The 13,933-nt window shown below is 49.2% G+C and overlaps 1 protein-coding gene across 1 annotated transcript in view; it reads right to left on the minus strand.

Moving 5' to 3' along the window:
* Positions 1-1,147: 1,147 nt before the first annotated feature.
* LOC106804875 (serine/arginine repetitive matrix protein 1-like) overlaps positions 1,148-13,933 on the minus strand; it is a 70,492-nt gene continuing 57,706 nt past the window's right edge. The window contains exons 6-7 of the mRNA XM_014806244.1: positions 6,079-6,993; positions 1,148-1,417 (exon numbers count right to left, since the gene is read on the minus strand). Coding sequence (XP_014661730.1) covers positions 1,148-1,417; positions 6,079-6,993 — 1,185 coding nt within the window. The remainder of the gene's footprint in view (positions 1,418-6,078; positions 6,994-13,933) is intronic.

A 13,933-nucleotide genomic window follows, 5' to 3' on the forward strand; every position in this document is an offset into this window, starting at 1 on the left:
TTCTGCTGCTGCTGTTGCTGCTGTTGGTGTGTGTAAGAATGCTTCGAATATCATCGTTTGCGTTCTTGATGCTCGACTGTTGCTTGTAGTTCGATTTTGTTGTTGTGTTGTTGTGCTGCTCTGTTGCTGCTCGGCTGCTGCGCTGCTAATAGTTTTTTGTGTTTTGGCTGCGTGCTGCTGTGCTGCCTGACTGCCTGCATGTCGTCGTCGTTGTCCTCCTCTTCTTTTTGCTTGTTTTTCTATGTGTTCTTGTTCTTGTTGCCGCTCCGTGGTAGTTGCTCGCTTCTGCTGATGCTGTTTGTGCACGTGTCCGCTGAGCACACAATTATCTGCTGTTCGCTGGCTTAGGAGCGGAGGGAGAGTTTGTGCTTTGGGGAGAAGACGTGGGCGTTCAGCTGCGAGAGGGAGAGTTCTCGGGTACGCCTCGCGCATAGAGTTAACCCTTCTTCTCTACGGCGCCATGGATTTCTTAAGGATGACTTCGCTGAAAGCTTGCGTGGACGATATCGACTAGGCTGGTTGCGCGGTGAAACGGGGGAATTGGTTTAGCAGAGAGTGGTGAGCGTGCGGGTGCGTGCAGCCGCGAATGTCCGCCGCTCCTTCGACTGCAGCTGCTCGGTTACGGTCGCGTGTTGACTGACTGCGTTGCTGGTCGACGCGTCGGTGCTGCAACTGCGGGTAGTTCGTCGGGGTCGTCACGAGTTCCACGTTCAGTCCGTAGTGCTTCATCATCGACGTCTGCGGCAATCGACCGTAGATGTCGACTCGCGGTTCCGTTGCCGCGCCGCCGCTCGCGCCCTTTTCCGCGGCTTTCTTGCTCTCGGCTTCTTTGGTCGTCTTGCCTTCTTAGCACTTCTTCTTCTGCGTCGGATCGTAATGGTCAACCCGCCCTGGGCGTCGGGCGGAGAACACTCGCGAGCGCTGTACGCGGACAGGGTCGGTGCGCGGCGTGGCACCGGCGAGAGGGGCGACGCCGCCGGCCAGTCTGTCGCGCCGTCGCCGTCGCCGTCGCGGGTATTTTGAGTATCCGTGGATGTCTACGACTCCGTTCGTCCGTCGTAGGCGAGGAGTCGTATCGCGCGGCGGCCAGCCTGCCGGTGGGCACTCTGCACGGGGCATCACCTCCCCGCAGCTGCAGCGCTAACCGTTACTCGACGGGAGGCTCCACCAGTCGCCTGCCACGAACGTCAGTGAGCGAGCTGCAGGACTTCGTGAGCGCCGCTGACCGCCGCCGCACGATCCCGCTGTTACACTGCGGGCAGTCCCGTCCAGCAGGTAGCAGTCTTGCACGTGTGCACGTGCAGTGGCGCCACAGTCGCTGCGCTTGTTGCGGGCGGCGACCGCGTAGCGAGGCCGCGTCATTCGGGTTTCGCTTAGGGATGCAGCGGCGGTGGCTCCTGTCGGGCAAACCTTTCGCCTGTTAACGACACGATTGAAAAACGACCACGTATCCCGAGCTCTGTGAACACAGGAACGGATGAACAACACACTTAAACAACACACTGTGGAACAACGACACGTGTGACACACACACTGTGAATAACGACACTGCTGAACAACGACACGAGTGACCAACTACTATCTGCGAGTAAACAAATCGTGTTGTTAGGATTACTTACCTGGAAAGAATTGCCAAGTTTATGAAAAAATACGGCAAGTTTACTGAACAACACAGCGTCCAGGTTATCGAGTCAATAACGTTAGTTTAGAAATGCTTAGTGAATTTAGCCACGTTTAAGAGCAACAACGTCAGGACTTCCGGAATAAACCCAATGTGAAGTTTAGGAATAACATATGTTAAGATTTATGAACACACTGGCAGCAATAACGACAACTTTAGGAACAACAGGCATTTTGAAAAACAGCCCAACAAGTCGTTTTATAAACAATATTGTTAGGTTACGAACAAATCACAAGACTAATGAAATAGTGACCTCTGAATGAGGCATCAGTTATTATTGGTGCCGATCCATATTTCTTATATATAGTTTATTACGAGTATAAACTATTATCATTATTATATGAATCTAATATTTGGTATCAAAAATAATTCGTAATTTGTGGACATTTTTGTATTTCTTATATTTTTTTTGTAAATGCTGTTTTAATGAAGTAATTAATAAGCGCCTTCACAGCCGTGATTTGTGCGCGGAGTCCTTGTGTCTTCGTTGGTTCGTGACTATCTAATGTTATTGCTGTCGTGTGCTACCTCTAATAATTTTAGGAATGTACAGCGCACAAGACGTGGAAGTAAATCATAGATTCGCAGTGATATTGATATTTGAACACTAGTTTTACTACATTTAGTATAGCTACACTGACTATATCTCCTGATATTTTGTGTAGAACAAATGTTTAACACTTGTATCATTTCAATACATTATTGAATTCCATAAGCAATGATGTATCATTTAATAATGATAGTTTGTTTACCTACTATAAAACTTCTTTTTTTACGCATCGCTAACACATTGAGCCAAAAATAAGAAAAATAGTAATTGCCGTGTTAACCTTGCATCCATTCTCTGCCTAACCGTGTAAAGACTATCCAATAAACAGACTTCCATTGAGGCAACATGGAACAGTAATTATAGGATTGGGGAAACGCAGGCAAGCTGAATTTGCTTATAAAGCATCCAAGGTAAAATAATGCTCAAAACAAACGCAGCGTTAGCACCTAACAACCTATATATTTTACTCCTTCATCTCATGACATCTATGGACGCGTGTAAACACAGACACTGTTCACTGCAAGTCTAAAATAAATGTATGAACCCGTTCAATGCTATAACATTACAATTCACGCTGCCGAGAACAGCGAATAATTAGAGAAGCTAGAAAGATAGGTTACCTTTATGTGCATGGCCAACGCTGCAATGGAGTCTTCTCCTCGCTTCCAGGATTATAAGCAGTTATGTAAGGCACCCAGCAGCGCGCCACCACAGCGACCAACCATTGACAGTCACTGACTGTCTTCTCAGCCTTCACTGCTAAATGGCTCTCTCGAAACGGGCGAGTAAGCTGAGCGCGTTCCGGCGCTCTCAGAAACGTCGTTGCTTCCCGCGCCGGAAAGGGACAATGCACGCTGTTCGGTTGACCATGATACGATGTAGTAATACACATGGCATGATTCGGCGAGAAAATGGTTCCTTAGCACGTTCGGGCCGGGAAAACAATGAGCGGTGCGCCGTTATACATTCCGGGGGCCGGGGGATGTTAGATACCACGGACTTTCGCCTGTTATGAATAACGCCGTAAATACGCGTAATGCCATGAAACGCCGGAAATTTCAACGCGGCGGCGCTCATTCTTCTGCCTTTTGCTACCGTAGCGCGTGTTTAGATTACGTTTCAGTCACAATTTCAATAAAGCACCTAAGGGTGCTCTACACACCAGGTGGATTAAAAAGCTGGAAATGTGCTCTAATTCTTCATTCATTTTTTACATTACCACGTGCAGCGCATCAAATGAATACTAATCAGAAATGGTTTGTCTATATAAGAGTATTCTTGTCAGTAGAGTATTATAAATTAATTCTCGATAAGTGTTAGATAAGCTTGAAGTTTACAGTTTAAGTCAATATAGGGTTCTATCAAAGCATTAGCAAGAGACATGTTTCACTGTGACTATACATGCTCAACCTAAGGGAATGTAAAGATCTATGTCGCAGTCTGTGTGTAACAATTCCCTTTAAACAAATCATATTAACTTGTACTGCTTATTAGTATACATAACCACACTTGCTAGCACCTGTGGACTCCATCAACAACCTGCCTATCATTATCCTCGTCTAATGTGTGCAAATGTTGCATTAACAACATTAACAAAGCTGTATGTGCTCAAATAAACATAATCATGTTTTATTAGATATTGTCGACAGCTGTCGTCCTGTGTTAGTGATGAATATAAACACCGATTAATATAAGATTCGTTTTAGCGCGAAACTATAAAGATGTGTTTTCCATCATCGTCGCCATAGAGAAAGGGTGATTCGCGTAGCTAGAGTTATAAAGGTTCAAGCCACGCGCTGAAACGGAGGTACTACGCTGTAGTGGGCAGTGGCTGTGACGTGACGATGATGCGCCTCTGCCGCCGTCCCGCCCATCGACGTGGCTGTCGTACGCAGGCCCTCCGCATCGCCATTCGTCACCGTCTCCGCGCTCGGTCGCCGCCCTCCCTCTCCCACCGCCGTGTCCTCTATACCATCTACTCATCCGCTCATAGTACAAGTCTTCGTCAATCGAATTCCTGTAGGAGCTGTCAGCATGTCGGACGAGCTTTCGTTGCGTGTCGTACTGGCGCATGTTCTGCTTGTTTACAGTGGCGCGCATCTATAATGTCACGTAGGGCGACCAGGCGCCGTCGGCGCGCCGCCCCTGACAGACACGACACTCACCGAACATGGGCAACTGCAGCCGACGCACGCATTCGTGCTCCGTCGCCGACATCGACCTCGTAGAACCTATAGAACCACGTAGAACCCCGTAGCTGCGCTCAGCTCATGTAAATCTACAGCAACTCTTGCTGGCAGCAGAACAACCCCAGAACAACGCAGGCTCTGTCACCACCCGCGCCGTATTTTCACAACCGAACGCCGTGTAAGCGGTCAGGCCACGTCGTGGTAACGTCCACGTACCCGCCTTTGTCTCTCACGCTATAGATAATCCAACGTATCTCACAGAATTAGAACTAGAACTCGCACCGCGGTCAGAACTGCTGACTGACACAGTTCGTGGCCATCCGCTGTGATCAACCGCGTTCTATAGACTGACACGAAGATTATGAATCCGCGAGAATATCCAAGGCGCGGTCACGCCCTCACCACACGAGACGATGCCCATCTACGAAATATCGGCGATCATTTTCCGCTGATTATGGCGGCACGCGCTGAGGTGCCGAACAAGAGGCAGCATCGCGTGTAAGCCGACGTGCAAATCACACCAGTCAACATCCATCCAGCCTTCCTCGCACACTATCCGGTCACTGCAGACGAACCGTGGCAGACAACACACGCGCGCACAAATCACTCGCTACACACTTGCAAATCGCTGGTTTACTTAACCTTAGCTAGGCTAGCGCCTTGTCCATCAAACGTTGCCGCGGCAACGTGAATCGCAACAGAGCTCTCTGGCAAAGCTCTCAACATAGCAAACCCTCAACCGCACACCTGCACAGTGAGACACACCGAATTCTATCTACCGATACCAAAAAACCGATACTAAAGCCGGCACATAGAAGAAGCGCAGATATGATGCAGGCCACCCGTGCTTGCGGTCAACAGCTTTTTAAGATGAGGTGTGGTGAGCCTTCGATCATCTCCTTCACAATCGAGGCCAGGTCACACACACACACACACACACACACACACACACGCACGCACGCACGCACGCACGCGCGCGCGCGCACACACACACACACGAAACATACGCGCACGTCATCCGCTGCAAACACACAGACTGAACTCGATGGCACAATGGCTGTCGTCTGCTACCAGTCGCAGAAGCGGAAAACGTAATGATGCCCTAGCATCATCATCAGCAACAGCAGAAGCAGTAGCAGCAGCAGCAGCAGCAGCAGCAGTAGCAGCAGCAGCAGCAGCAGATGCTGCTGTTGGTGTTGTGTAGAATGCTCGAATTCATGTTGATGTTCTTGATGCTGATGTTGTTGTAGTTGATTTTGTTGTTGTTGTTGCTGCTGCTGTTGCTGCTGCTGCTGCTGTAATAGTTGTTGTTGTTGTTGCTGCTGCTGCTGCTGCTGCTGCTGCTGCTGCTGTCGTCGTCGTTGTTCCTCTTCTTTTTGTTGTTTTTCTAGTTGTTCTTGTTCTTGTTGCCGCTGCGGTGGTAGTTGCTGCTGCTGCTGATGCTGTTGCTGCACGTGTCCGCATGAGCACACATTACTCTGCTGTTCGCTGGATTCAGGAGCTGGAGGGAGAGGTTTGTGCTTTGGGGATGAAGACGGTGGGCGCTTCGCTGGGCGAGGAGGGGGAGAGTTCTCGGGTGACGCCTCCGCGCTAGAGTGTAACCCTCCTTCTCTCGGCGCCATGGATTTCTTAAGGATTGACTTCGGCTGAAAGCTTGCCGTGGACGATATCGGACTAGGCTGGTTGGCGCGGTGAACGGGGGAATGGTGAGCAGAGGAGTGGTGAGCGTGGGAGTGGTGCAGCGGCGAATGTCGCCGCTCCTTGGACTGCAGCCTGCTCGTGTAGCGGTCGTGTGACTGACTGCGTTGCTGCGTCGCCGCGTGGTGCTGCATCTGGCGGGAGTAGTTCGTCGGGTCGTGCACGAGTTCCACGTTCAGTCCGTAGTGTTCCATCATCGACGTCTGCGGAATCGCACCGTAGATGTCGACGTCGGGTTTCCGCGCCGCCGCCGCCGCCGCTGCCGCCTTCTTCGCCGCTTTCTTGCTCTCTCGCTTCTTTTGTTCGTCCTTCGCCTTCTTGCACTTCTTCTTCTGCGTCGAATCGTGATGAGTCACCCGCACCTGGGGCTCGGGGGAGAACGACTGCGAGCGCTGGTACGGCCGAAAGGCGTCGTGCGCGGCGGTGGGCACGTGCGAGAGCGGCCGACCGCGCGGCATCTGTCGCGCGTCGCCGTCGCCGTCGCGGTGTATGTTGTGGAGTATCGTGCGGATGTACGACTCCGTCTCGTCGTCGTAGCGCGGCGAGTCGATCGCCGGCGCCACCTGCCGGTGGGCACTCTGCACGGGCACCACCTCCCCGCAGCTGCAGCGCACCATATCGACGGGAGGACCTCCGCCGGGTCGCCTGCCACCGAACGTAGTGAGGACGCGAGGCTTCGTGAGCGCCGCTGCCGCCGCCGCACGATCGCTGCTACACTGCGGGCAGTCGTCCAGCAGGTAGCAGTTGCACGTGCACGTGCAGGTGGCGCCACAGTCGCTGCGCGTGTCGGCGGGCGACGCGTAGCTGAGGCGCGTCTTCGGGTTTCGCTTAGGGATGAGCGGCGGTGGCTTCCTGTCGGCGGCAAACCTGTTCGCCTGGAACGACACGATGAAAAACGACACGGTGAACAATGACACGATGAATAACGACACTGTGAACAACGACACTGTGAACAACGACACTGTGAACAACGACACTGTGAACAACGACACTGTGAACAACGACACGGTGAACAACTACCACATCGATTAAACAATCGTGTTGTTAGGAATTACGTTAACACTGGGAAAAAGATTGCCAAGTTTATGAAAAAATACGGTCAAGTTTATGAACAACAGCGTCAGGTTTAGGATCAATAACGTTAGGGTTAGAAATGTTAGTGACATTAGGTTTAAGAGCAACAACGTCAGATTTCGGAATAACAATGTGAAGTTTAGGAATAACAATGTTAAGTTTATGAACAACATGGCAGCAATAACGACAACTTAAGGAACAACAGCATTTATGAAAACAGCAAAATTCGTTTATGAACAATATTGTTAGGTTTACGAACAACATCAACAAAGTAATGAATAGTGACCTCTGAATGAGGCATCAGTTATTATGTGTGCCGCATCCATATTTATTATAATATAAATTCTTATTACGATATAAACTATTATATTATTATATGACATTACTATATTTGGTATCAAAAATACATTCGTAATTCGGGTAAATTTTTGGTATTTCTTTATTTCTTTGTAAATGTGTTTTAATGAAGTGAAATTAATAAGCGCGCTTCACAGCGTTGATTTGTGATGCGGAGTCCTTGTCTTCTTGGTCGTGACTATCTAATGCTATGCTGTCGTGTGCTACCTCCTAAATATTTTAGGATTATACACGCGAACAACGTAAAGTAAATCATTAGATTTCGAGTGATATTGATATTTGAACACTAGTTTTGACTACATTTAGTATAGCGTACATGACTATATCTTCCTGATATTTTGTGTAGAACAAATGTTTAACATTGTATACATTTTCAAAACAATTATTGATACTTCAGCATAAGCAATGATGTTATATTTTAATAAATTGAAATAGTTTTTTACCTACTATTAATAACTTCTTTTTTTACGCATTCGCTAACACATTGAGCCAAAAATACAGAACAATAGTAATGCGTGGTTAACCCTTGCATCCATGTCATTGCTAACCGTGATAAAGATATCCCAATAAACAGACTCCCATTGAGGCAAACATGGAACAGTAATATAGGACTTGGGGAAACGCAGGCAAGCTGAATTGCTATAAAGCCATCCAAGGTAAAACTAATGCGTCAAAACAACGGGCGTTAAACCTAACAACTACAATTTATCCTTCACTCTCATGACATCTATGGACGCGTGTAAACACAGACACTGTTCACGCAAGTCTAAAATAATCGTATGACCCGTCACATGCTAATAACATTACAATTCACGCTGGCCGAGAGGCGAATAATTAGCGAGCTAGAAGATAGGTTACCTTTATGTGCATGGCAACGCTGCCAATGGAGTTTTTCACCTCGCTTCCAGGATTAAAAGCAGTTATGTAAGGCACTCAGCGCGCGCCCACCACCAGCGCCAACCATGACAGTTCACTGACTGTCTTCTCACCTTACCACTGACTAAATGGCTCTCTCGAAAACGGGCGCGTAAGCCATGAGCCGGGTGTCCGGCGCTCAGAATGCGTCCGTTGTTCCCGCGCCGGAAAGACAATGCACCGCTGTTCGGGTTTGACCCCATTGATACGATTAGAAGTAATCATGGCATGATTCGGCGACGAAAACTGGTTCATAGGCACGTTCGGCGCGGGAAAACAATGACGCGCGTGCGCCCGTTTATACATTTCGCTGTTAGAATACCACGGACTTTCGCTGTTAGAATACGCCGAAATACGCCTAACTGCCATGGAAACGCCGGCATTGTTCAACGGGGAGGGCTGCTCATTTCTTTGACCTTTTGTAAACGTAGGCGGCGTGTTTAGATTACAGTTTCATTCACAATTTCAATAAGCACTAATTTGTTGCTTACACACAGTGTGGATTAAAACAGCTTGAAATGTGCTCTAATTCTTTCATTCATTTTTTACATTACCACGTGCACGCATCAAAGTGAATACTAATCAGAAACTGGTTTGCATTATATAAGAGTATTCTTGTCAGTAGAATGTATATAAATTAATCTCGATAAAGTTTTAGATAAGTTGAAGTTTACAGTTTAATCAATATAGGGTTCTATCAAGCATTAGCAAGAACATGTTTCACTGTGACTATACATGCCTCAACTAATGGAAATGTAAAGATCATGTCGCAGTGTGTTAAAATTCCCTTTAACAATCATATAACTTGTACTGTTATTATATACATAAACCACTTGCATGCACCTGTGTTGACTCAAGTCAACAACCTGCTATCATTATCTCGTGTAATGTTGCAAATGTTTCATTACAACATTAAAAAGCTGTATGTGCTCAGAATAAACATGAATCAATGTTTTATGTAGATATTGTCGACAGCTGTCGTCTGTGTTAGTGATGAAACAACAGCCGATTAATATAGATTTCCTTTTATCGCGAAACCTATAAAGATGTGTTTCCATCCATCGTCGCATAGAGAAAGGGTAATTCCGTAGCTAGCATATAAAGGTTCAGCCACGCGTAAACACCGGATGTACCTACGTGTAGTGGGCAGTGGCTGTGATGTTGACGATGATGCTCCTCTGCCGCCTCCCCGCCATCGACGATGCTGTCGTACGGAGGCTCCGCATCGCAATCCGTCACCCTCCTCCCGCCGCTCGTCTCCGCCCTCCCTCTCCCACCCGCCGTGTCTCTATACCCATCTACCTCCTCCGCGTCATAGTCAACGTCATCGAACTTCCTGTAGGAGCTGTCAGCACTGTACGGACTAGCTTCGTGCGTGTCGTCTGCGCGCACGTTCTCTTGTTTACCAGTGGCGCGCTCTATATGCACGTAGGGCGACCCCGGCGCGTCGCGCGCGCCCCCTGACAGACACGCCATCAGCCGACTGAGGCAAATGCAGCCGACACACGCAGTCCGTGACTCGTCGGCCGACACGACCCGTGCGCTGTCGTCATCGTCGGCGCCGTCACCGCCGTGCGGCACGCAGCCGAGAAACCATCGCTGCACGCAGCGACACTGCGCCACCAGGCGGGAAACCGACTCGCGCGGACGCGCCTGCGGACTGTCGGCGAAAAACAGCCAAAACTCGGATGAACCCTCCGAGCCGACGTCGTCGCTCTGCGGCACGGCGACGTACTTCCGGTCGGGCGATTTCCGGCGCTCTCGCTTGCGCGGCCGCGACTCTCTGCCCTTCCTCGCGCCGCCTCTCCATCTGCCGCTGAGGTCGTTCAGTCTGGTACCGTGTAGGTATCCTGCGATGTTTGAGTGTAGCCAACCACTCTCATACTGCTGGTCGCCTAGCAACGCCTCTCCATCCGTTGTCATGCCAACCGCGTCGCTATACGGCGAAGCGTCGTTCTGCGCGCGATAGTCGTACGCGTCGGCAGCGTTGTCGTTAGTGACGTATCTGCCATTGTCGCGTCGGTCCCGAACACTATGCTCCTGCGAGCCCCCTAGTGGGCGTTGCTGGCCGCCGCCTGGCTCTGGCAGCGGAGTGTAGAGGTACCCAGGCTGCAAGCTGAGATCGCTAGAACCGCTGTACATGTCGCTGAGCTGCGGGCCATCGACGTTCTTATTCAGCGGGTCTCTCGCGTCGGAATTCACCGAAAAGTTTCCGGCGATGAAACTCGTGTTTTCGGGTTTCTGCGCTCGGTAACTAACGCTCCTGTTCTCACTCGCCGCGTCGTCCACGGACCGGCCAGCAGCCAGCAGCGGATATCCGCCACTGTTTCCGCTCGTCCAGTAACTAAACGGCTTATATTCGATGTAAGCGTCGCTAGTAAGGCGCGAGTCTGCGCTGTATACGGACGTGTCTTTCTTCGGCTGGAGGTTGAGTTTGTTGCGCATATGAGGAGCGACGACGTTGATGTTGTAGTTGTTGCAGTCGTTATTGTTGTTGTTGTTGTTGTTGTTGATTTTGTTGCTTTTGTTGTATAGCTTGTGATAAGCATGCGGTTTGATTAGATAGTGCGTCAGCGGGTCATAACTCGCGGATCGCGCATGCGCAGGACTTGCCGTCCTGGACTGAGGTCTGCCCCGTCCGTAGCTCTCGTTCGAATCGACACTTGAGGACCGTGGCTTCGTGGCCCGACCGCCATGCCACCTAGCGTACATGTCGAGTTTCTCACGCGGCCCCAGCTCCCAGTATTTGTACTGTTCATTCCGCTTGAGGGCGCTGTCGACGCTAGCCGACCTTCCATTCGATACGTCTGGTCGATACGGATCGAAGTCATCATTCAGCGCCCTCTTGTAGCCGTAGACTGAGTTACTGGTGTCATCGCATTGACACGTGCAGTTTGCGAACTGTTTGTAACTTTGCTGGTAGCGAGGAAAAATCTCCGGCGTGTCCATGAGAAGGAAGTCGAGCGTCCTCTCTCCGTCTAACTCTCTCACCTTCCACAGCATCTTCTCCTCTCGTTTCCATGCGGAGCACGTTAGAGCGGCGGAACTCTATCAGCAGCAGCAGCGGCAGCAGCATCAAACACTGGTATAATAACCGCCACACACACAGGAGGCCCCTTCTCGCTGCTCAGCGTTACCGAGAGAAGTTGCTAGTCTGAGAGAATCTAGAGCTGCTCATGTTCTTGCTGTCGCTCCGTCGTTCATGAAGAGGTGTCACTCATGACATCGCAGCGCGCGCCATCTTTTCTCTCTCATCACCGACATCTCGCACCGACACGCAATATCTGATTCGAATAAAAACACACAAAAACACGTGAGCATTGCTGCGGCAGACGATGTCCGTCGCAGCAATGTCACGTGGGGTAGCCACGGCAGTTCACGCCTCTACCCCGACTCTAAATAACGACATAGCGCAGCAGTCATCACGACACATCACACGGTTTTCTCGCGTGCTTATTTAGCTTTTAAAAAGATAATCCACAGTTCACACAGGTGCACGGCATATAGCTGGTGTTTACGCCACTAAAGCCCGACCAGGTCTATATTGACGACACACCTTACCCGCTGTGCGGAACCACCTCGTCTGTTTAACCTCTCTGTGTGGTACCCACGCATTCTCCCTTTCCCTCAATCATAAAGCGCATCGCCAAAATTAATTTCGCACTCGTTTCTAGAAAATCCGCAAACAGGAAGCACAATCAGGCAGAAACACAATAACTCGGCTTTGTTCACGCTCCTCCGAAGCCGCATCACTCACTCAGCCTCTCCCGCGAGTCAGCCTCCAGCTAAGCAAACACCACGCCGACAAGCACGTGACGCCGCGCCGACGATGCGCGGGACAGCCGACAGCTACGCCCGCCATGTTTACCAAGCTTGCCGTTCACCCGTGACGTCACTGAAGCAGACGATACCAGCAGACGAGTGGTGAGATCATACATGGAGAGTATTTCGACGGGTTCCGACAAGCTAAACAAAGATGTGAGGACAGCGATGGTCACGCATGCACTCGCCGATGTACGGAATAGCGCGTCGGTCGACATCTGTATACTTGACCGCTACAATTACCACCGATTAGTCTTATTCAGTGGACTCGCGCAAATATTCGCGTGCTTTAGTGCGACGCGGTGAGAAACGGTCCGTGCGTGTTAAGTACGGTGTAGATTCACGCGCCTTAACGCGCCCTATACGTGTCCACGTCTATCAGCTGTCATCGAATTAGGACTGCGTGTTAGCGAAAACATGCGAACTCTGCAAACTTAGAACAAGACCTCGACGCGTAATTAATAATGTGCATGAGCCACTAGCCTAGAACTACCACGGTCCGGTCAACGACCCCTATTCGCCTGCACTCTGCGCTTCCTGCGAGGAGCGAGACGAACATGACATGACCGCGTAGTAACAACTCTCAACACTCTAGCAGCCGAAAGAACGAAAGTGGGAAGAACACCGAGTTGACACAGCAGCCATCCAAGCTCTGCGGCTGCACACCACGCTTATCTCAACTTCACTAATAGCAGCGAACCTCGTAGGTACGGGGTGCGAAATTAGCGCGAGTCCGGAGTCAAATACTCCCTGATTTTATCTGTCAGACTCCCGTATAATTTGACATAGTGCCACGGAAGTCGTAGTGACTCCCTGAAAATTCTCTACCATTACTAAACTAGTTTCCGTTACTGGAAGAAAACGGCTCACGCGGGAAATACTTGTATTATTTTCAGCTTGAATGTCCAACAGAAAATTATGGGCAGACGTGCAACTGCCAATGAATACTTAAAAAATCTTTAATTTTTGAACTTCAGACTGACGTAAGCTACCTCATTTGCTGCGGACTCCGCTCTTTTGAGGCGTTGCTCCACCGTGTACAAAAAGTTAAATTGCTACCTCACTGTAGGATACGTACCTATAGGAACATTTAAGAACCTATAAATAACTACCTTATAAGAACATCAGTAGAACCTATAGATACTACCCTAAAGAACCTCGATAGAACCTATAATACTACCTATAGAAAACCTCGTAGAACCTATAATACTACCTATAAGAACCTCGTAGAACCTATAGATTACTACCTATATAGAACCTCGTAGATACCTATAGATACTACCTATAGAAACATCGAGTAGAACCTATAGGTACTAAACTTATATGAACATTCGTAGAACCTATAAGCATACTACCGTATAAAACCTCGTAGAACCTATAGATACTATCTATAGAAACATCATAGAACCTATAGATACTACCTATAGAACCTCGTAAAACCTATAGATACTAGACCTATAGAAACCGTCGTCAGAAGCCTAATAGCAATACTACCCTATAGAACATCGTAGAAACCTATACGATACTACCTATAGGAACCTCGTAGAAACTATAGATACCTACCTTTAGAAACATCGTAGAACCTATAGATACTACCTATAGAACATCGTAGAACCTATAAAATACATCACCTATAGAACTTCGTAG

The sequence above is a fragment of the Priapulus caudatus genome, unplaced genomic scaffold (genome assembly GCF_000485595.1).
Source record: "Priapulus caudatus unplaced genomic scaffold, Priapulus_caudatus-5.0.1 Scaffold91, whole genome shotgun sequence".
NCBI classification, from domain to species: domain Eukaryota; kingdom Metazoa; phylum Priapulida; class Priapulimorpha; order Priapulimorphida; family Priapulidae; genus Priapulus; species Priapulus caudatus.